Source organism: Miniopterus natalensis, chromosome 12, assembly GCF_054644295.1.
Source record: "Miniopterus natalensis isolate mMinNat1 chromosome 12, mMinNat1.hap1, whole genome shotgun sequence".
NCBI classification, from domain to species: Eukaryota; Metazoa; Chordata; class Mammalia; order Chiroptera; family Miniopteridae; genus Miniopterus; species Miniopterus natalensis.
The window spans coordinates 14,193,812-14,218,962 of record NC_142092.1 but is presented as its reverse complement, the minus strand read 5'-3'; the positions used below and the strand labels follow the sequence as shown (position 1 = coordinate 14,218,962).

Genomic DNA, 25,151 nt, shown 5'->3' with positions numbered 1-25,151 from the left:
CTGTTGCCATGCTATAACCTAGCGGAACTGATGAGCACACCCTCTGCACAGCTCTTGACTTCCCACTCTCCCTCCACCCTTATCACAGATTCCCCTTATTTCTGGATTCCTGTGTTCTAGAATGCCCTTTCTTGGATTACTGCCTTTTTTTTTTTTTTTTTTTTTTTAATGGAGTTTCCTGCAATATCTTCCTAATAAGGTCTATGGGTGGGAAATTATTTTAGACCTTGAAAGATAATTTGGCTAGAAGTAAAATTATAAGTAGGAAATAATTTTCTCTCAAAATGTTGATGGCATTGCCCCATTGTCGTTGGGTTTCTAGTACTACTGTTAAGAGCTGTGAGGCTATGCCATTCTAATTCTTTATCTTTTTATGAAACTTGCCTCTTCTTAACCCTCAAAGCTTTTAAAATCAATATTCTGAAATTTCATGAACCTTCCTAAGAGTCTGTTTTCATTAATGAAACTGGGTACTTACTTGGTGGGTGCTTTCAATCTGGAAACTATGTCCCACGGTTCTGGGAAATTTTTCGAATTATTTCATTGATAACATTGATAATTTTCTTCTCCATTTTTTTTTTTTGGTTTTACTACTCTTCCTAGAACTGCTTTAATTGGGTGTTGGATCTCCTGGAATGATTTTCTAATTTTTTATCTTGACTCTCCTATATTTCATTTCTGTGTGTTTTTACTTTACTTTCTGGGAGATAGCCTCAATTTTATCGTTAAACTCTTAACGTTTTCTTTTTCCAATCATTTTAATTCTAAGAGCTCTTTTTTTTTCCCTCTGAAAATTTTCTGTAATAGTATCCTATAGCATAAATTATTATCTTATTGTTCTTGTTTTGTCTTTTGTTTTCTTTTTCCTTTAATAGCCTCCATGTCTTCATGTTATGCTTCCACTTTATATTGGTCAGTATCTTTTATATTAAAGACTTTCTGTCTTCATACATCTGTTAATATTTGATTTGGAACTTACAGATAATACTGGAAATAAAAAACCTACTTGGACACTGCATTTGTGTAGATCTTATTCACTTTAAACCTTACTGTAGAGTAAAAAACTTGCTGGACGGTTTTCTTGGGGAATCCCTAAATGTCATTATCTTTAGATATTTGCTCTTGCGCCAGTTGAATTCCCAAAAATGGCATTTCTAGTCTGCCTCACAGATAAGGCCAGGTGGCTGGCATTTTGAGAGCCAAGTGGTAAAAAAGGTGGGTCTATCTCAATAATGAGTATGTAAGCCTTAACTTACTTTCCCTTTTTTTGGCATAATGGTCTTGCACTCACTTGTGCTTATTGCCCAAATTCCCTTTGTTTTATTCTCCCCAGAGGAAAAAAAAGTCTTAATCTTCTTTTTATGTAGGAGAGGAGCTTTACCTAACTGGACATAGGCAGGGAAGATTTTAAACTATGTTTTAGCCCCTCCTCTACTTCCAGAACACCTGGTGCTGCCAATTTCTGGGCCATTTAGGTGTTTTGCAGTATAAATCAAGTGGCTCCCCAGCTTTCCACTGCTGGCTTGGGAAAATTTTGCTTTCCTAGTCAGTTTCCACTTAACTATTAACTTTCTAGTTTCTAGGTTTTATTGCTGTTGCTCCCTCTTTCATTCTCTTTATTCTTATGAATTTATACTCCTTACTGCCTTTTATTTACATTTTAGTCAGGTTTGGGGCAGAAATCAAAGTTAATGGGTACATTCTTTATGCCATCTTTCTCTAGAAGTTGCCATTTATTTGAGTAAATTCTTGCTAAATAGTTTCTTTCCATTTAGTGATTTTACTCATGACATTCATGTTTCTTGTTTTTAATCTGTGTGTTTTTAAAGTCAACACTAAAAACTATGCTGCAAAGAAATGATCTGTTTGAAAGGTATGATTATATCCTGTTAGTATCATCCTTAGTGGTTTTCTAAAATTTGAATCTTATTTTTCTTTTGAGCCTTTTCACAGCATATGTTGCAATTTAGTTACTTGTAATTTTTAAGGAAAAGTTTATTCTACTAGAGCAGGAAGTAGAAAACTGCTCAGAATGAGCAAGACTCATTTCATGTTCCTAAACTCTGTTACCTCATTTAGCAATGAGGTACTTGTTATTTCGATACTAGTTTGTTCTAGTTAATCTACTCTTTGCCTTCAGTTTGTTTATGTGTTTATGCTTATTCCCCTTCTACTTTCTCCCTTTCTGTAGTTAAATCAAATTTGGTAGAAAAATCCACTATTCCTGCTAGATATTACAACTTGGATATAGATCATAATAGAATCCCTTTTAGAGTCAGAAATTAGTTCACGTTATCATTTATTCCAGACCATTGCCCACAAAAGTGGATCCCTAAATCATATATAAAAGGTATTTTACCCATGTTTAGTGGTCCCTAGGAATGTGTGCAGCCTCTTCATTGTCTTATTTCAGTATTTCTCAGTGGTGTAGTGATGTTCCTATGATGACTCTGGTAGGGTGCAGATGTGGGTAAGGGAGAAGTGCTATTTTTTCCAAAGTAAAAAGGATAGGGATCATTAAAGGAAGCAAATAGGCTACAAAGAAAATTAACTTAAGTCAAGAGTTGATGTGGAATATAAGTAGCTGAAGAAGGTAATGAGGGTCAGGCAGGACTGTGAAGCCTATGTGGAAATAGAGATAGGACCCTCTTGTATTTATTATCTTTATCACCTATTTGATACTAGTAATTATTTTCTCCAGTGTGCTAAAGCATTAGGTCTAAAGCTATGAAGTGCATTGGTTGAGCCCCATGATCAATGGGTCTTTTTGTATATTTGTATGTCTTTTGAGGGGAAAGATTGAGAGAGGGGGTGGATGTTGACCATCCCAACACTGAATAGATAAATCCCTAGACACAGGAAACATTTGCTAGCATTATTGGTTATCTTGAAGAAATCAGATTGGTAGAATAGCTAGCCCCAGTAGATTATGAAGAAAATGTTGAATCGATTTACCCCATTTTAAAAATTGATCTAAAGCAGCAGTGGGGAACCTTTTTTCTGCCAAGGGCCATTTGAATATTTATAATATCATTTGAGGGCCATACAAAATTATCAACTTAAAAATTAGCAATGAAAAAGGCTCCTAGATTTATTGAATTCTGAGTCCCTCCTGCAGTTGCCTTGGCAGGTCCAGACCAAATAATTTCCAGACCGGACGTTCCCCACCCCTGGTCTAAAGAGAAGACCGTTATCACCTTTTTCTCCCTATAGGATTTTTTTCTCAATTTGAAATTTATTTTGAAATTTGGGCTTTACAAATTTGTTTTTAAGTTAATGTCACTTCAAAATGCTCTGTGATTAACATATTTGAAAATAAAAAGATGTTATAAATTTGATTGGATAGATGAAACCTTTTTTGAAAAAGAAAAATAATTACTTTTTATTACATTATAACTTTATTTGGAAAATATTTTTTGGCCAGTCTAAGGTTAGTATCTCTAGAGTGTGTGAAAGTGTAATCATATTTTCTGCTCTTTCATCATTTAGTAAAGGCATTGTTTTTGGTACAGACTTAACAAACAAATATGACTTTTAAAAAAAATTTAGCAACAACCACCAAACCTGTAAATATATAAGATCTTACCTTTACTTTTTTTTGTCTCTGAGACTGGTGTGCTAACGAATCAATTCTGTTTCTTCACCATGAAAAAGAAAACTCTGTCATATGATTGCATTTCACTTTATTTTAACCTTTGTACCCAGTGAGCAGGTGATTAAAAAAATACACTACTAGACTTCCTTAGCAAAAGATTGACTAGAGGAATAATTTCTTAAAGTCATCTTTGACTTCTTTAGTATAACAAGTAAGGTGGTTTGTGTAACCTTTGTGTTTAATTACTCTTAATAAATTTAAATATTAACAAATTTACTTTGTGAGTTAAAGTACATAATTTTGAGAATGCATACTTTGAAAGCTATATAGCTAAAGCCATTTAAGTTTTAGTCTGAAAGGTATTTTGTCTTTAGAAAGATACAAGTTGAAAAGATACCATCAAGTTTAATACTCCACTGAGTTTCAACTTTGTTATTTACTCATTTTTATGACACCATCATTGGAGATTTACTGCCAAGTTATAACAGGAACCATGTGCTCATAACATCAAAACATTTGACACTTGACCATTATGTGGCCTCTAGATAATCAGTTACCTTCCCTGTGCTGTTAACTTCTCTGTAAAATGGAATACTGTACAACATAGTTTTCATCTAACTACATTGAGACATGTCAGACAAAAAAAAACACACATGGTTAAGAGTCATTATTGGAGGCAAGTAATCATGGAGTTCGGAATGAGTTAGTTTCAAAAGATTAACTCTTCTAGGCCTCAGTATCCTTAATCTATGAAACAAAAGATTGAAATAAATTATCTTTTTTGCTTGAAAATTCTATGAACCCAAATACCCATATAAATTGTGGCAACAGCAAACACACTTATAACATCAAACACTGTAGTAATTGAAGTTCCAGGTAAAGATATCACTTCTTGTCCTAGAGTGAGACAAAAATTAATCAAAATTCCAGGTAGTCTGTTTCATTATGTTCATCATTTATTTGATTATTATGATGTTTATAGGTTGATTTCTGAGTTTAGATTCTCTTATTCTAATGGGGTATTAGTGTGTAAAGAGTGTGAGGGCCACCGATATGTGGGTCTATAGGGCTTAGCTAGTGAGTATAAAAACTGTAGAAGTTGGTATCTACATGTGCAAGAAATAGAATAATCATTTTGAAACTTAAAATAGAAATTTATGATATTGGGACTAAAATTTATTTTCAAGAAAGCTTTTTATATGTAGAACTTGAAGTATTTACATGGTAACTAGCATCTTTTTATTTTATTTTTTCAGAATTTTTCTTTGTCCTATTGATAATTGACCTTGCATGGGGTAATAACTGGCACATCACTGGTATTTCTTGTGGTTATATGATAAATATTATTATTGTTTATAATTAATTTCACTGCTACTACTAATACATGATTGTACTTGTAATGTTTCTGTGGTTTTTTTTCCTGGAAATTATTATTTTGCACTGTTAAAATACAGTTGATAATTCTTGAAATACCAGTTTTAATTAATGCCGTAGATAAAAGGGAATTAAGCAAAACATAGTAATCTAAAGCTATGATTTTTAAGAATCAAATTGCACTATAGGCCTCCCTACTCCCAGTTCAGTCAGAGCTATGTTATTTTATATGATTTACCTGGTAAACTTCTATACAGTATTTCATTTGCTCAAAGAATTCTGTAGCTAAAAGATGTTTGAAAACAACTATTCTAAAATCTATCTTATTTGTCTTGAGGTATGATAGCAAAAATTATAAATACATCCTCATGTTGAAGGCTTTAATGATTTTCTGTGATAATTTTTGTGTTTTCTTATAAGAGTAAGTAAAATGGAGAGTAAGGAAATAGAAGCATTTGGGGGTAGAGGAGATAAAGACATAAAGTAAGTCTGTGCTGATGGGGGCCAAATTTTGTACAGGTCAAACCGAATTATTTTGTATGTTTATAAGGAGTTTTAGATCATAAATTATGGTTGTATAAATTTAAGTACCCTATTTTATTGAGACCAGGACCTGAGTAAAATTAATTGATGTTTTTTCTGCTCAGTATAGTAAGGAATATTGCATACTTTTGGTTTCAGGAAGGAGAAACAAATTAGAAGTGTAGAAGAAGAAATTGAACAGGAAAAACAAGCAGCAGATGACATTATAAAAAATATGTCTCCTGAAAAACAAGTCAAGTACATAGAAATGAAAACCACAAATGAGAAATTATTACAGGTAATACTAATTACTGCTTTGGGCCAGGCATATAGCAATCTTGCTGCTATGGGCAGCATCAGCATCCCCTGAGAGCTTGACTAGACTTATTGCTCAGTCTTTATTTTAACAAGGTCCCCAGATGATTTGTGTGGACATTTAAATTTGAGAAACACTGATCTAAGAAGCTTTATTTTCTTATGCTGCATGATAACCTAGCTTTTACTATATGGTTCAGTTCTGTGCATCCTTCATTTTTGAATGTCATCAAGACATATGAAAACACTTGTTTTATAATCAGCTTTTTTTTTAATCCTCACCTGAGGATATTACTTTTCAGAGAGAGTGGAAGGGAGAGAGAGAGGGAGAGAGAAACATTGATGTGAGAGAGAGACATCAATTGGTTGCTTCCCACACATGCCCCCCGACCAGGGCGGGGATGGAGCCTGCAACCAAGGTATATACCCTTTGGCCAGAATTGAACCCGGGACCCTTCAGTCTGTGGGCCGACGCTCCAACCACTGAGCAAAACCAGCTAGGGCTTAATCAACTTTTAATGACTACATTAAAAGGCCTCATATATCTGAGCCATATGAATATTTACTTTCCTTTTCTTCCTGCCTAATAAACAGCAAATTTTTTTTTTTAATTAAAATTTTTTAATGCTGACACTATTGCAGATGTCTCCCATTCCTCCCCCCTTTACCCACCTCCACCTTCTCCACCTCCCCCTACCTTGGCCTTCACCACACTATTGTCCATGTCCATGGGTTATGCATAAGTTTTCTTTAGCTAACCCCTTTACCTTTTTTATCCAGTCACCCCCAACCCCTCCCTTCTGACATCCGCCAGTCTGTTCCATGTACCCGTGATTCTGGTTCCATTTTGTTCTTCATTTTATTCTGTTCATTAGGTTCCTTCACTGACAGTTTAATATAACTTTTATTTTAGACAGGATTTATAAGATACAATGAAACATTGAAGAAAGGGTATTACAGAAATGCCAAAATATAGTTAATCCTACATGGAGGTTCTCAATGAGTAATAATCAGTTTAAGGGTCTTATCCCTTAAAGGAGTGAGTCATATAAATTGCTGTAGAAATTATTGTTTCTTTAAAAAGAAATTAGGGAAATGTTAAGTCTTCTTACTACAATAAAATAAAATTTTTAAAAATAATTTTAAAAAGGAATTAGGCAAAAAATATGAAACATGTTTTTAAAAATCAAAATTAAAAATAATAACTTTAAACAATGACATAACAAGTTCAAAGGCTTCTGAAACTTAATTGGTGATTATAGTGATAGGAAGATTCAGTATGGAAAAGACTGTCTACCTTTGACAAGCTTATAAATGTTTTGTTTTTTTTAATCCTCACCCGAGGATGTGTGTCCATTGAGTTTTTTAGAGAAAGGAAGGGAGGGAGACAGAGAGAAACATTGATATGAGAGAGAAACATCAATTGGTTGCTTCCCATATGCCCAGACTGGGGATCAAACCCATGACCTAGGTATGTGCCCTGACCCGGAATCAAAGCCACAACCTTTTGGTGTATGGGATGGTGCTCCAACCAACTGAGCCACCCTGATAGTGCATAAAGTATTTTTAAAGGTGGATCATGGCAAAGTTTTAAGAAATAATGAAAGAAATTGGCAAAAATAGAAATGAATACTAATAAATTCTAGTCAAATCACAAGATACATGTTGAAGATGTTTACAAAATTTACTTCGTCACACACATATTTGCAATGTTGAGAAACAAAATTTTTTTTTATTTTATTGATTTTTAGAGAGAGAGAGAAACATTGATAGTTGCCTCCTGTACTCGTCCTGATCAGGGATGGAACTGCAACCTGGGTATGTGCTCTGACTGGTAATTGACACTCCAACCAACTGAGCCACACCAGCAAGGGCCGAATTTATTCTTAATGTAACTGGCATATGTATTTGCTTTTCCCCCTTCTTTTTAGGAATTAGATACACTTCAGCAGCAATTAGATTCACTGAACATGAAAAAAGAGAATCTGGAAGCTGTAAGTATAAAAATCAAATAAAGGTTCTTATATTACTCAGCTACAAAAGATAATTCAGCTAACTATATTAATGGAACTCAATCGGAGCACATATTTATTTAACAGTTTACTTACGGGAGCATAATAATTTTTTTTCCCATTCAGGACCATAAATATCTTAACTTGGTAAGAAATTAGATTCAATTATTGAGTACCTGCTGTGTACAAAACAAGTCATTCAGTCTTTTGGGGCACATAAAATCTAGTGGTGATTTAAGGGCATATGAACAAGAGACTAAAAACAAACCAAGAGGATGAGAGATCACTTTATTATTAAAGATGTAAAAGCTTACATTCATTTTCTTATTTGTTTATTTAAAGCAATTTTAACCCACAAAACATGTTTATGGTAAAGAAAATTTTGAATAGGATGAAAATAAAAATGCATAATTTTTTGCCCTCTTTCCAGACAGAACTACTCTTAAATTTATTGAGTAATTACTATGGACTTTTTTTCATTTCTTTACATATACCACCAGCATTGTCGTTGAATCTTCACAATAACCCTGTAATCCTAACTTGGTTTTATTGTTGTGGAAAACCTTAAGTGGATTCATACTTAGTATGCTATCTGCAGCTTTTTTCCCCCCACCTAACATTCTCTCTTAAATGCCTGTTCACATCAGCTCTTATAAAGCTCCTTCATTATTTTTAAATCACTACATGTATTACATATACAGCCTTGTAATGAATAGGTTGTTTGTAGTTTGGGGGGATGATAAATAATGCTACAGTGAAAGCATACACTTTATGCAATGTTATATGAGTATATCTTTTTTTTTTTTTTAATCCTAACCCTAGGATACTTTTTCCATTGCTTTTCAGAGAGCATGGAAGAGAGAGAGAGAGAACAACATTGATGTGAGAGAGACACATCGATTGGTTGCCTCCCACACTTGCCCTGAAGCAGGGCCGGGGAATTGAGCCTGCAACCAAGGTACATGCCCTTGGGTGGAATCGAACCCGGGACCCTTCAGTCCTTGGGGGCTGACGCTATAACCACTGAGCAAAGCTGGCTAGAGCTATGAGTATATCTTAAGATAAATTCTTTGCAATGTGTCAAAAATTACCCACTTAAAATGTTATATTGCCTTCCAAAAAAGTTGTTGCATTTTCTGCTAGACCCAACATATGAGAGCGCCTATTTTTGCCTGCATTCACTAACAGCAACATTACTCATCTTTTCCATTTTTGCTAGTTTAATAGGTGAAAATTACTATTTTGTTTCAATTTTCATTTATTTATGCATGAAGTTGAGTTATCTCTTTATGTGTTTGTTGGTTAGTGTATTCCTTTTTCTGTGAACTACCTCTTCATGTTCTTTGCACTTCAATATGCTGACTGTACATCAAACTTTGCCTGCCTTTCCTGATTTCCTAAGGAGTCAGGTAGATGCAGTGATGATAAAATTAGTCATAATTGTACATTGACATGATTTTTGTCACCTAGCTTGCAAAAGAAAGAATTATGAGTATTTTGTAATCATTTTTTGCCCATATGTTACACATAAATTTTATTTTCTTGGCTCTCTATACTAATATAAATATGCTTCAAGGAATAAGGACATTTAGTATAACACAGCCAGCTTGCAGAATTTCTTACTGGTTTTTTTTCTTTGTTTTAACACATGTGGGAGAGAGAAAAAGGTGTAATCTATAACCTTAGATTTAGTGTTTGTATTGATGCCACTCGTGGGTTTTTTAAAATATATTTTTATTGATTTCAGAGAGAGGAAGGGAGAAGGAGAGAGAGAGAGAAACATCAATAATGATTCACTGATCGGCTGCCTCCTGCACGCCCCCTGCTGGGGATCGAACCAGAAATCTGGGCTAGTGCCCTGACCCGGAATCAAACCTCAATGCCCTAGATCATAGGCCAGTACTCAACCGCTGAGCCACTCTTTTTTGATGTCAGTACATATGTGCCTAAAATAACATGAATTTTAAAAAATTTACATTATTCTCAAACCAAGAAAATTTAAGTCACTAATTCTATTTAACTTTTGCCATATTGCTTGTCATTTTTAACTTGTTCTTCAGGAAAACATTATGTCATATATCAATCAACTAGTATTTGACTATCTACTGTGTGTTCACTAGTATGCTAAGTATTATTAATTCAGTTCACAGGGGTATGAAAAATCAGGTGAAGGTTCAACATGAGCTTGAGTCTTCAGGAACAGTTTTATGGAGATGCAATTTGAACAAATCTGTAGGATGGTTATGCAAAAGCAAGAGGAAGATATGAAAAGGGATACCTCAAAATATCTGCATTTATTTTATCTGTATTTTTTTTTGTTATTAGCCCTCACTGGCGAATATGGGTGGAAGGCGGGGAGGGAGGGAAAAGAAAAAAACATCGATGTGAGAGACACATCAATTGGTTGCCTCCTGCATGTGCCCTGAACTGGGGCTGGGGATCGAACCTGGCAACCCAGGTACATGCCCTTGACTGGAATCAAGCCCTTGACCCTTCCGTGTGCAGACCGGCGCTCTAACTACTGGGCGAGCTTGTCTGTATTTTCTGTCATGCCTTTCACCCAAAGCTAATCCGTTACTGATTTTTGTATATAGCCCTTTGCCTGTGAACTTTTCAGCATTCACTTTGTCCTTTTTTTAAGATTCCTTCTCTTCTGCTTTCAAAAAGGAGATCTTCCCTCTTAAAAATTTGATCTTGTTCATGATATGGGGCCTGGTTTCAGATATCATTAACTTTTTGTTAACTTAGAAAAATTATCTATACTTCAAATCCTCAGTTTCCTTATCTGTAAAACAGAGATAATAGTGCTATCTTATAGAGTTGCTTTGAGTATTAGAGATAGTGTATAAAGAGTATGGAGTACAGTTCCTGGCACAGACAAGTACTCAGTAAATAACAGCTTCAGGTGTTGTTTTCTTCTTCATCATCATCATTAGCATTATCACCACCACCAGGACCACTACCACCACACCGCCACCACCACCACCAACAACAACATCCTTGGCTATGTTGGTCATCTAATAAAATTATCACATCCCTTTTTTCTTTGTGACAGTAAAACTATACTACTTGTGTGTATTAGTTTCTTAGTGCTACAGGGTGGCTTAAAAACAACAAATTTTCTCACAGTTCTCGGGGCTAGAAGTCTTAATATCGAGGATTCAGCAGAACCATGCTCCCTCTGAGGTGCCGGGTAGAATCCTTCCTTACCAGCGTATGATGGTGGCCATCAGTCCTTGGCATTCTTTCCTTGACTTGTAGCTGCATTACTTCAATCTGTGCCTGTGCCATCACATGGTATTCTCCTTATGTGTGTCTGTCTTTAGCTCCTGTCTCTTATAAGGACACAAATCTCATACTGGATTAAGGTCCACCCTAATGACCTTATTTTAACTTGACTAAATCTGCAAAAACCTCATTTCTAAATTAGGTCACATTCGCAGTTACTGGAGATTAGGACTTCAGTATATCTTTTAGGGAGATACAATTAAACCCATAACATTGTGAGAAAGTATATATATGACCTATTCAGGGGGCAGTCTCTTTCATCTAGAGATCAGTTCTCTTTGTTCTTTGAATTGAATATTGTGGTCAAGTTGTACATACATTGTGACATTTTCTTTATTATCTTCCCATCGGTAGAGATGTCTTTTTCTCTTTTCAGGTCTTAGATTTAGAAAATAAAAGAAGTCACCCGGCCGGGTGTGGCTCAGTGGTTAAGCGTCGACCTAGGATCCAGGCGATCAGGGTTCGATTCCCGGTCAGGGCACATGCCCGGGTTGCGGGCTGCAGCTTATCAATGACTCTCTCATCATTGATGTTTCTCTCTCTCTCTCCCTCTCCTTTCCTCTCCCTGAAATCAATAAAGATATATTTTTGAAAAAAAAAAAAGAAAAGAAGTCTACCATCTTGTGAATCTTAGACTGAAAATAGCTTATGAAAGTATGCACGGATTTATTTTTATTCTTCCAGTTTAGAAATGTGCGTTGAGTACTCCAGATAGTTTATCTCTATTTAAAGATGCTAGTGGTTTAAATTTGTCCTTATTGAACTGAAACCTATTTGAAATAGTTTTTGATGAAATAATAAATTTTCCTTATTTTGCTCCCTTCAGGAAATAGCACACTTCCAGGTAAAACAGGAGGCTGTATTGCTGCATGAAAAACTTTATGAGTTAGAGTCCCATCGAGATCAAATGGTTGCTGAAGACAAAAGCTTGGGATCCCCAATGGAAGAGAGAGAGAGATTACTTAAGCAGGTAAGAAAAATAAACATACTTATTTTAATATGTCAGGATTTGATAAATGTGTTTATTTTATTTAAGCCATATGAAGGGAACAGTAAGTTTCTTGTCTTTAAAAAACAGTGAAAAGTGAGCTTCACCTAAATCAATATGAACTACTTGACCAAGAAAATCTAGTAAAAATCATTTCTTACATAAACGTTTTTTTGAGTTAAACCCTAGTTTTATATGGTTTTCATGCATATTTTGGGCATTTTTTGGGGGGGGGGTATATTTTGGACTCTGTGAGGAAAACTTAAACCTCTTCTTTATTAGTTAGTAAATAATTAAATAATCTTATTAAATATCTGTTCCATTATTTGTTTTGGGCTTTGTACTTAGAAAATGAAGTGCCCCACAGCTAAAGAATTTTGTGAATGGAATTGAAATCTCCTATGAAATCCACCTGGCCTGAGTGGCTTAGTCAGTTGAGCATTGTCCTGTGCACGGAAAGGTTACAGGTTCCATCTCCAAGTGGGGCACGTACAGGAGGCAACCAATCGATGTTTTTCACATTGATGTTTCCCTCCCTCCCTCCCTCTCTCTCTCTCTCTCTCTCTCTCTCTCTCTCGGCATTTCCTCAGGTGAGGATTAAAAAGTAAATAAATAAATAAATAAATTCTCCTATGAAATCACAATATGTCATGTGTATTCACTAGCTTTCTTGCTACTCCAAGGCCGATTTGTTTATCATGAGATACCCTAACTATAGGGCCCTTAGGAGAACTGCATATATACTTGGAAACAACTCTTCAGGAGCCTACAAATGGGACTCCTTTGTGATCTTAGATTGAACCCAGTGGGTTTGGAAGAACCTTAGGGATCAACTCAGGAGCTATTTAAGTATTAGAATCATTATAGAAAGGTTTTAAAATCTAGAATCTCTGAAGGTCCTTGGAAAGAGATCATTGGAGACAAGGGAAGAGTGGTCTTGGGACAGGATTACCAGGTAAAATACAATAAATTTGAATTTCAGATAAGCAAAGAATAATCTTTTATAATAAATATATGTATATATATGTATACATATATATAGATAAGTTTATTTCATATTGCATGATATGTATATACCATAAAATTTATTTATCTGAATTCCAAATGCAGTGGGATTGCTAAATCTGTCAACCCTACCTTGTGTATTGGGGTTCATATCCTAGATGTCTATGTAAACTGATCCAGTTAACCTTAAGGCGCCATGTGGATTAGTATGAAAATATGTCACCACCCTTCCTTTCAGGAAGAAATAAAAATTAGTGAATAGTTCCTTAATGATGTTCCTTTTAACTGAGTTTCAAGAAAGAGACAAGATTTGACATTTTAGTACAACATACCTTAGAAGGATATTCTTTTTAAGATAGCCTAACAATGAGTATTTCTTTCAATACTATTTTCTTCTTATGCCTTTATAGGTTAAAGAAGATAATCAGGAAATAGCCAGTATGGAGCGACAGTAAGTACATTTATACTAGGACATTTTGCATCTCTTTCTCATCTTTTAAATTCTAAATGTACAAGAGGTGCATATTGCTACAGTAATTTTTGTGTGGTTCACATTGATAATATTGGCACAACTTTCAGTCTTATTTTCAGCTTTAACCCCATTTCATACAATTCATATATTTAAAGTGTACAATTCAGAGGTTTATAGTATATTCACAGTTATGCAAGCATCACTTCAGTCAGTTTTAGAACTGTTTAGTCGCTTTAATTATGCCCCACACCCCTTATCCATCCCCCCTCTCATCCCCCCATCCCAGCCCTAGAGAACCATTCATGTCTGTAGATTGACCTATTCTGGACATTTTATATAAATGGAATCATATAATATGTGGTCCAGTGTGGCTGCTTCTTTCACTTAGTGTAATGTTTTCAGGGTTCATCTGTGTTGTAGCATGTATCAATATTTCTTTTTATTGACAAATATTCCGTTATGTGGATATACCATATTTCTATTCATTCATTGATAGACATTTAAATTGTTTATTTTTTGGCAGTGATCATGCTGGTATGGAATTCATGTACAACTTTTTGTGTGGACGTATGTTTTCACCTCTCTTGGGTATATACCTAGGACTGGGATTGATGGCTCATATAGTAACTCTATATTTAATTTTTTGAGGAACTGCCAGACTGAACAATTTTACACTTCTACCAGCAGTGTATTAGGATTCCAGTTTCTCTATGTCCTTATCCACACTTTTCATCTCTTTTTTTATTATAGTCATCCTAGTGGGTTTGAAGTGGTATCTCATTATGGTTTTAATTTGCGTTTTCCAGATGATTGATGATGTAGAGCTTTTCCTGTACTTATTGGCCATATTTATATTTTCTTTGGAGAAATGTCTGTTCAGATTCTTTGCCCATTTTTAAGTTGGCTTATTTATCTTTACTGAATTGTAATGGTTCTTTATTTATTCTAGATACAAATCTTTTAATGATAAATGATTTGCAAAATTTTTGTCCCAATCTGTGGATGGTCTTTTCACTTTCTCTTTTTTTCTTGTCTGTTTTTTTTTTCTTTTTAATCCTCACCTGAGGACATACTTAGAGAAAGGAAGAGGGAGGGAGAGAGGAAAAGAGAGAGAAACATCAGTGTGAGAGAGAAACATTGACCGATTGCCTTCCTTACATGCCCCAACAGGGAATTGAACCCACAACCCAGGTATGGGCCCTGAACGGGAATCAAACTGGCAACCCTTTGGTGCAGAGGATGACACTCAACCTACTGAGCCACTCTGGCTGGGCGTCTTTTCACTTTCTTTATGATCTCCTTTGAAGCACAAAACTTTTATTTATTTTTTCTTTTGTTGCTTGTGCTTTGATGTCATATCTGAGAAACCAGTGCCTAATCCAAAGTCACAGAGAATGTATGCTTATGTTTTAGAGTCTTATAATTTAGCTCTTACATTTAGATGTATGATCCATTTTGAGTTAACCTTTGTATATGGTGTAAGGTAGGAGTCCAGTTTATTCTTTGGTTGTGCATGTCCAGTTGTCCCAGCACCAGTTATTAAAATATTGTTTTAACAAATATTATTTAATCTTCTTTTCCCATTTAATTGTCTTGCACCTTTGTTAAAAATCAGTTATATATAGATACAAGGTCTTGTTTCTGGACTCACAATTCTATTCTATTGCTATATATATATGTGTGTGTGTGTGTATATGTATATATATATCCTTATTTCAGAACCACACTGTTATGATTACTGTAGCTTTATAATAAGTACAACTGCCTTTTGCTAGAATTTTAACCCACATAATCTTCTATCATTGACAAATTTTCTCTTATTTTTTAATGTTTGAGATTAATTTGCCAATTTAGTTCAGTTTACACAAACCTACAAAAAGAAAGTAAAGATATTTCACTTCCTTAATGTTTTAAGTCAAGCTCAAAGAAATCTGGGCAAGAGTGTGCTCTTGAAGTCAGGCAACCTAACATTTTCAGGATATACTTGTAGTCCAAATGTGAATCATGAAAAAAGATCTAGAAAAAAATGCTTCTTTCTTAATTTGTAGTATTATCCTCAGAATAGGGCATTATTTCTAGATATTGTTTATGCACCTTAGAAAAGGCTTAAGATTTTATAACATCATCATTAAGTGTTTTCATTGATTACCTATATCATCCGTCATAAATTCATTAAATAATATTTTCAATAGGTTAACAGATATAAAAGAAAAAATAAATCACTTTCATGAGGAAATTAGACAACTTGACATGGATTTAGAAGAACACCAAGGTAATTTTATAATGTATATTTTTATAATGTATATTTTCTGGTATTTTTATAATGTACAGCTGCATAGCAGTATTAATACAGTGTTAATCTGGGCCTCAGGGACTACCTGGGATTTATTATTTAATTATGACATCACTAACTTTACTAAAATACTAAGCTGTGATACTAAATATTGTAATTAATATTAAATTATTTAAGCCGACTAAAAGCTTGAAATAACTTAAAATGATTATGTAATGATAAGAATTTATTTTCCTTGGCAAAGCAAGGAAAATGAAGTAAAACGATTTCAAGTTGTTACAGGTTCCTAAGTTATGTTTTCTCAATATAGTCAATTATTAATTAACTGGGTTAACTGGTAGAATTAGGGGGGAGTGAAGATCAAGTCACAGATAATTCAGAAAGAATTTTCTAGGGGACCCAGTACTGAGGTAGCAAATACTGATTTTTCTGACCCTCTTCTTTTTCTAGTAGTGGGATTTGAAGAGCCAAGGCAGGAACCAGGACATTTGGGGAAGCCTGGGGTCCGAACATGTAGATATGCTGTGGTGGGGATTTGGGAGCTACAGTGTAGTCAGGGGAAGAGGTTGTATACTATAGTTTCTTAACCAGTTTCTCTCTAGTAAGGGAGAGAAAGGTGGGTTTCTCATGGCACTTTAATTGTAGATTAATTGCAAACCAGTTAGTATGCTCTTGGATTGTCAAGAATTGACTATATACTTTTGTTAGTTAGGCTATCATGTTGTAAACAATGTGCATAGATATGTACACCTATTATGGCTAAAGAAACATTCCTAGCAGGGAAAAAGGATATTCTAACCCTAATTTTTTTTACTTCAGTTTTAAGTGCAGTATATTCATGTATTTGTACTTTTTTTTGATTTGTGAATAATAGAACTAGCTACTATTGATTGATTACTTACCTGATCTTGGCAAGAACCTTTTGAAGCCTTGTAACCCCTTTTATACTTGTTGAAGCTCAGAGAAGTTACTCAAATTCCCACAGCTAGTAAGGGGTAAAATCTATATTTAAACCAAGTTCTCTTTGACCCAAAAGTTTTCATTGTATTGCCCAAACATAATCCTGGCTTTCTGATATGAAGTTCTGCATTTGTGAAACAAAAATATTCTTACGAAATGCTTACATAGTTTTATTTATATATGGCTAGTGCCTTTAAATAAGGCATCTCTAAAGGCAGACAAACTTTAAAGCCCAGTTATTGAGTAAGTAAACTTACTGGGATTTCATTTTCTCATCTGCAAAATGAATATGGTCCTATCAAACTAAGGTTTATGAATATTAAATGGTATACATGGCAAGGGAGCCTCACAATAAGTTGTTAAGACTAAAATTATGTTATTTGCTTTATTACGTTATTTTATTGCTATTAATTTATGTAGATTTAGTATTCTAGATTTTCTTTATTAATATCTTATTCTGGGAAATCTGGTAATGTTGTTGGTTTCAGATACTTTATAGGATACATTTTAAGTAATTTTCCTCTTTATTAATTTTAATTTCTAGCAACATTTATTTTTTAGTAAAATAACTCATTTTAGGGGTAACAATTAATTATTAATTGCTAGTTCTAAGGTAACTAGAGTGCTTTTAATTTTAACTTCCATTTTCCTTTTAGTTTTGTAACTTTCTTTGTCCTTTTTGATTAGTGTAGGAAAAGATAATATGTAATGTAATAGCAGAAAGCATTTCTATATAAGAATATATAAAAATACCTGATATATAAATATTATGCATATATATGTGTGTATACATATACATACATACATACCTATATACATATATATCGTTCCATCAGTTTTTTATTCTTCTGCTATACTGTGATCATCCTGGAATACTGGTACGACAGCAAAGGGGATTTTGTTAAAAGGTTGCTTGTTAGTTCAGGACCTCATTATTTCTTGCCTGCAGTAGCCTCCTAACTGGTTTCCCCACCTCCAGTCTTGCCCCTCTCAGATTCATCCACCACAGTATTGTAAATGTAAAATGTGATTCTGTGTCATTCTTCTTGACAGTGGGTCCCCTTGACCTTCAGGATAAAGTTTAAGAATTTTTGCAGGGCATTCTAGTTCCATTCTGGTCTTTACATCGTTAGCCTCCCCTCCCACCCCTCATCATCTCTGTCCTTACATTTTAATATAATCTACTTGTGGTACCCCACACCTCACCCCCTTTACCATATATCAAACTGTTTCCTGCTCAGTCCATTGCTCCTATTTGTTCCCTTGTCTCGAATGTGCTTTCCCTGTTATTTACCTTACTGTTTTCTTATCCTTTAAAATCTAGCTTGGGTATCTTTTTATTGAGCATAATAACCCTAACTTCTGTCCCTAACATGTTTCTGGTCTGGGCTAAGTGAGTGACCGCTGGTGTCAGGAAACGTTGTGCGTAAGTATCACTGCACTGACCACATTATGTTAACACTGCCTACTTAGGTACTTGTCTTTCCCTTTATGCTATAATTTCTTAAGGACTATGTCTTATTCACTTTAGTAAACTCCTTCACCAACAAATGTCTGGGAAAATAAACACTCAATAAATGTTGTAGAATAAAAGTTTGTAGAACTAAACAGTCATATATTTTAGAAGGGAAAGAATTGTAGAATAAACTAAAGTAAAAGTTGGGCGCTAGCCGATTTTTTGGGCCCTAGTCACTTTTTTGGGCCCTCTGGTTCTTCAGATGTACTTATGCACTCTTATCCAGAGAGAGTTTGATTAATTAGGAAAGGTTTTATCACTTTTAAGATAATTCCTACCTTGGACTGATGATTTCCAGTAAATTGGTGAGTTCTTATCTGCATCTGTTTTCTCAGTAACCTTGACTCAAAATTCTGGGTAATCCATTTCTTAAGATGTAGAGGATAATCAATTATTTTGACTTTCTGGTCCATATTTATCTCTGCCTCTGGCTTTATTCCCCCCGGCCCTCTTTATTAATTTCTTAGATACCATCTGGCTTCTTCCATTTATGGTACCTGTGTATAATCCAACTGGGTCACCTTTTGCCTTGTAGTAGGGGTTCTGATTAAAGTAGCATGAAACCATAAATGATGTTTATACATGTCTGACCTTGTTAGTAGTTGCTTCAATCTTTTAGTTTTCTCTTTTTTAAAATATATCTTTATTGATTCAGGGAGAGGAAGGGAGAGGGAGAGAGAGAGATAGAAACAGCAGTGATGAGAGAGTCACCATTGATTGGCTGCCTGCTGCACACCTCTGATGGGGGATTGAGCCCACGATCTCCTGGATCCTAGGTCGATACTTAACTGCTGAGCCGTTGCTGGGCCTGGCTCAACCATTTAGTTTTTGAATAAAGTTTAAAACAGTTTGCATAGCCCTGGCCAGTGTTGCTCAGTGGTTAGAGTGTACTCCCTTGGACTGAAGGGTCTCAGGTTCGATTCCTGGTCAAGGGCTTGTACCTGGGTTGCAGTTTTGATCCCCAGTCCCCAGTCAGGGGAGTATTCGGAAGGTAACCAATCAATGTGTCTCTTTCACATCCATGATTTCTCTCTCTTCTTTCCTCCCAATATCCCTCCCTCCCTCTCTTTCTAAAAATCAATGGAAAAAATATCCTCAGGTGAGGATTAACAACAACAACAAAAAGGTTTGCATAATTCATTCTAAATTCAAAGGCATCCTTAGATACTGAGTAAGGTACAGTTACGTTCTCTGCTGAGTATTAATGGTGGCCTTGTAATCCAGCAACTTCCTCAAGTGCATTACATTTATTCACTTTAATAAGTTTTTAAGGTTATGATTTTCAAAAGTTACATTGAATAGTTATGTCTTAAAGTTAACTAAAATCAGTTAACAGTTATTTGACTACGCTATGAAAATCTTCATTGATGCTGAGTTATCAGTTTCTGACAATATGGAATAAAACAGGAAAAAAAAAAAGTCACAATACACTTAGACTTTTGACCAATTCTAGATGAACTTCTTTGCTCTCAAATCTTTACTTAGTCTTTGTAAGTGATTTAAAAAAATAAAATACTTTCATAATAGAAAATGTTCATTAGAATAAGGTATAATTACTTTTTTTTAATTGCTAGGGGATTTAATTTTATCATTATGTCTTTACTAGACTTCACCCATGTAGGTGTTTTTTTAAATTGATGGATCAGGTAATTTTGTTATATGGTTTCTAAATATATTTAGGTTTAAATGTGTATACTATTCTATATTTATTGAGGAAGGAATTGTTGTTACTATTTTTGTTAAGTAGAAGCAATGAGAAATGGCTCTGTTGAAAGTTGTTAGGTGTCATTGTGGCTACAAACTGCATGATTATTAAAGCACAGCATTATTGACAGGTTCTGTGCTACTTTTCAGAAAAGCCCAAACCCATCCTGATTTCTCCTTTCTCAGAGGAAGTGCTAACTATTGAATATTTGTTTAATTGTTGCTTTTGAAAATGTTGCATCTCTATGAGAAAGGTAAAGTAGTGGAAAAAGCATCGTTGCTCTGGGTAAAGAAGACAACAGAAAATAGATAGTGGTAGTCTATATTCTCACTCAACACATGGTATCATTTTAAATACAAACCCTTTTACCTCAGGACTTACTTATAACACATAGCTGAGTGATTTGTTTTTGATAAGGTAACTGTTGACTAAGAAAGTTTTTATTCGCAGCACAAGTTAATAGTTGAGTGTTTATATATCTCCTGTTGAAGGTCCCTCACAGTAAATGTTTCTTGGTCCACTGAAATCAGGCCCTTGCTTACCCTTCACTTAAATTCTATAAAGAACAGTGTTGTTATTTTACAGCATGACAAAATCTTTTATGGAACCGGAGCACAAACAAGTGCTCGGTCTTCTGCAGAGTTCCCTTAGCCTTCTGAAAGTGGGTTGGGTCTCAGCTTTACCCAGTGCTGGCTTGTATTTAGGCTTTCTACCATTTGTCCATCTGCTTCCAGCTTCCAAAATGTATTACTGTTGTTTCCTCTTCTATTTTCCTCATTGCTGGGAGTTTTACCTTTAAAAGTTCTTTATTCTATAGTTTTAGTGGAGCTTGGCGGAAGGGAGGAAGTGGGATTAATAGATGTGCATGTTCAGCCTGCCATCTTTATCAGGAAATTACTGGTTATAAACTTCATTTACCCAGAATTTCTTAAAGAGTTGTAATCACCTTGAATGTACTTTATTTTGTATGTGTGTGTTTGTGTGTAGGGGTGTTGCCTCAAATGAATATTTTCATGTGCTTTCATTAACTGTGCAATTAGCCTCAGCGTGTAGGAGGTTACCCCTTCCTGCTTTTTAAAAACTTTTCTTTAATTGATTGTGAAAGACTCCAATTAATTTTTTTTTAATTCTGTACTTTTTATATATGAATCTGGTATATACTTAATGTGAAAAATTTAAGCAGTACAAAAGTATACAAAGTAAAAAGTTATCTCTTCTCAAACTCATTCCAGTCTTCAGAGGTAATCATTTTTTATAGTTTAATGTTTAGCCTTTTAGACTTTTTTCTATACATCTGTAAGCATATATTTTAAAAATATATATAATACTATATAGTTCTTCTAAGCTTAAGTTTTTCATTTAGTTATATATAATGTACATTCTTCCATATGAGGATGTATATGCTTCCTTCTAAAAAGTATAGCATAGTGGCTTTAAAAACATGGTACCTAGCACGTACTTTCAACTGTTAGCTGCCATCATCATTGCTGTAAGATAGTATTTGCTGTATCCACATTGATATTTAGGTGGTTTCTCATTTTTCACTACCAACAGCAGTGCTGCAGTAAATAACCTTGTTACATACAAGGTTATTTGTTAACGTGCACATTTCTAATGTGTAGATAAGATGTACAAATTGCCAGTTTGAAAACAGTCACAGGGATATCAAGTCCAGCATTGGGAATATAGTCAGTATTCTATAATAACTATGTATGGTGTCTGATGGGTACTAGACTTATCAGAATGTTTACTTCTTAAATTATATAAATGTCTAATCACTAGGTTTTATACCCGAGACTAATATAATATTGTATATCAACTACAGTTGAAAAATTTTTGTTTTTATTTTCTAGAAGTGAAAGTTTGAATAGAATGTTACTTATGTTCACAATTTTGATTGTTTTTGCAAATTTATTTCCAGAAAAGTTGTACCATTCTATACAATCATCAGCAGTATGTGAAAGTCCTTCCTTACCAGTGCTAGTTGTTTTAAATTTCTTAGTTTTTGTCAGTCAAGATAATATACACTTTTCGACAATTTCCTGTTCTCAGAGGCCTGGATTTTGTGGTACTACCATGATCCACAAGGTGGGGCTAATTTTCTGGATGTCTACATACTGCGCCGAGGTTTGACAAATAGTTAAAAAGAATATAGTCACATACATCCCCAAGAAGGATTTTTGGGTGTTATTACTTACTACAAATTATTCCCTCATTTTTAGAGTACTTATGCTCAGAGTTCCAAGGCCTAGGTTAGAAGCTTTAATTCTTTGGGTGTTTTTTTTTTTTTCAGGTAAAATGGAATTTATAAAGACAGAATAGCTTTATTTTAGAGCACAGCTTCTACAACCAGAATGCCTGGATTCAAATCTTGGCTGTGCTGTTTTACTGGCTGATTTTGGAATTGCTACTTGACCTTTTATGTATCTTAGTTTCCTCATCTATACAGTGGAGATAAATACAGTAGCTATATAACTCTTAGGGTTGCTGTGAGAATTAGATAATGGAGTGTGTGTGTGTATGACTCAGAATAACTTTCCTGGTGACTTTCCCAAAACATATTTTGGAAAGTATTTTCCCATTAACATTTCCTCCAGGACATACAAAATGATCTACTTAATTTCAGTGTGGCTTATCTCCTGGTATCTGAGATTTCAAATGGCATATACTCATTGCTATTCTAGTTTCTCGGTATATGTTTAATAAAGAAGAATGGATCGTTGCTTATTGTCCAATTTGGAGATTGATTAAACTACACTTTATGTCTTTCATTAGAATGGTGGTATTGTTTCTAGGCCAGTATCAGCATCATCTGAAACTTATTAGAAATAAAAACTATTGGTCTCCACCCCAGACCTACTAAATGTGAAACCCTGGGGATAGGGCTTAGCAATTTGTGTTTCAACAAATCTTCCTGATGATTCTAATGCATGCTAAAGTTTGATAATCACTGCTTTAGGCAGTAGCTAAAACTTTATGTTGTGTTTAATACATGCCAAGGACTCATTATGTTACCTGATATTATTGACATTACTCTGCTGAAACAACTTCTACATAGTCCTTTTTTCTTTCTTTAAAATTTTGAGGGTTTTAGCAGTAATTTAACTTTTACATATTTAGAGAATTATTATATATTTTAAAGTGGCTCCAGTATGTAGAAATAGAATTATCAGATCTTATCTGCATAGCTGTAGAGAAACTTTCCTGATAAAATTTAAAACATTTTGTAGAGAATGTATGATTGGTAAGTTGGGTTAAACCTAAAGGCAAAAGTTACTTTAAAACAATTAATTTATATGTACTCATTTAAACATACCAGTCTAATAGTAGTTGATAAACTAGTTTATTATTTACTGCTATAATGATCTGTGAAAAGTAGGTGGGAGAGAGAGACAATGTAAAGGGATGGAATTTCACAGGACCTCAAAACTAATTAAAATTAAAGTAGGAGTGGGGGAGGAGGAAGTGTCCTGACTTGCTAAACTATGTGAAAATGTTAGACGGGACTCAGGTAACAGCTCAATATGAATTAGTGTGATATAGCCTCTAAAACAGCTGAACTCCTAGATTGCATTAACAGAAAGATGAATATGTAAACTATGGGAATTGATAGTCTCCTTGGAATCCTAATTTTCTTGGCATCATATTTAAAAGTGATAAAGAAGAACTGGAACTCACTGAGTAGAGTGAACAGAATGATAAAGAGAATGAAACCATGCTACGTAAGGAGCACTCAAAGGTACTGGGAGACTTAGCTTTCCTCAGACGGACCCCAAGGGCTGGAAAGGAAAGAAACTGGATGTGTAAAAGTCCCTTGGGGTTTATTCTTGCCCTACCTCTCTAATTTTATTTGCTTTCTGCTCCCCTTTCACCTCCAAAATCAGTAGGCCTGCCAAGTTGGGGGTTTTGAGGCCAGGGGAATCACTAGCATGTGCCTTCTTTGGGTGTTGATGAGGAAAGAAGTTTGAGGTAGCTACCTGTTCTGGAAAATGGCAATCAGACCTTTTCTAGGGTCAGAACTACTTCTCAGAGTATAAGAGTAAAGATAGCTCTGTAAGCCCTGAGTTAAGAGAGCATCATTTGATGGCAGAAACTAAAAGAATCAGATGAACACACTGACAGTGAGGACAAAGGTGGTTGTGGTGGTACTAAGCCCCTTGGTAGTGCACGAGGAGTGTGTCTCCTTTACTCTGCTGGCTGGCTAGCAGTATCAAAAAGCAGTAGTTTCTTTTCTGCAGTATTCCAGCTCTTTTGTAGCAGCTTATTCCCATTTTTTCTTTCCTCCCTCTAAAGGAAAAAGGCCAGTATTTATAGTGTAAATTTTGAGGTACTTGTCAGTAGTGTATACATTTCTTGAAGGAAAATATATTATGTGTCTCTGTAATTTCTACATTACCTATTAAAGTGCCTTGCTGATATGATACTTTCTTTGTAAAAACCACCCGAATTCTAGCTGCCATAGAATTTTATACATACCCTAGTTACAGCACTTATGTTGCATTGTAACTTTTTATTTTTGAACACTTAATAGATTGTAGGCCCTTCTAGCATAGACTAGTAGCTGTCTTGTTCATTTTTATATCTGTAGCACCTGTTACAGTATCTGGCACTAGTAGGTGCTCAGTAAATTTGGAATATATTGTATACAACCATGATCACATCAAGTGCTCAGAATTTGAGGATAGCTCTGAAACCACCTGTGTCCCTTTCCTCTCCTTATTCTTGATTTTACTACCCTAGACCCTTTGCTTTCCTGGTTTGCCCCTCCAGTAGGATATACTGATCAGCTTCCTTGTATCTATGATCTTGTCCTCTCCTGTGATTGCAAATCTAAGGATAGATTTGGTAATCCCCCTACTTTAGGACTGCCCACATCAGTACATTGCCATTCACAAGCCCCTCACATACTAATCCTCCAACTGAGAAATCACGAAATAGTGCTGTTCACCAGTGCCCTGACCTCTCGTCTTAACAACAGTGATATGGGAGGAGGTTTTATGAAGCTTGGGAATCTGCTAAGATGTATGGGAACTCTGCCCTATCTAATCCAGCTGGCAGCTGTATAGCTGGAGACATTGCACAGATAGGTCTGCCAGCTCAAGTTGA

General features: G+C 34.8%; 1 protein-coding gene across 4 annotated transcripts in view; it reads left to right on the top strand.

Moving 5' to 3' along the window:
- The window catches only part of IFT74 (intraflagellar transport 74), a 74,511-nt gene that overhangs the window by 23,628 nt on the left and 25,732 nt on the right, over positions 1-25,151 (top strand). For 2 of the 4 annotated variants that reach the window (XM_016220496.2, XM_016220493.2), the window contains 5 exons: positions 5,651-5,789; positions 7,738-7,800; positions 11,933-12,076; positions 13,510-13,550; positions 15,764-15,843. In XM_016220496.2, coding sequence (XP_016075982.2) covers positions 5,651-5,789; positions 7,738-7,800; positions 11,933-12,076; positions 13,510-13,550; positions 15,764-15,843 — 467 coding nt within the window. The remainder of the gene's footprint in view (positions 1-5,650; positions 5,790-7,737; positions 7,801-11,932; positions 12,077-13,509; positions 13,551-15,763; positions 15,844-25,151) is intronic. The other 2 variants (XM_016220498.2, XM_016220497.2) reach the window with 1 other exon arrangement.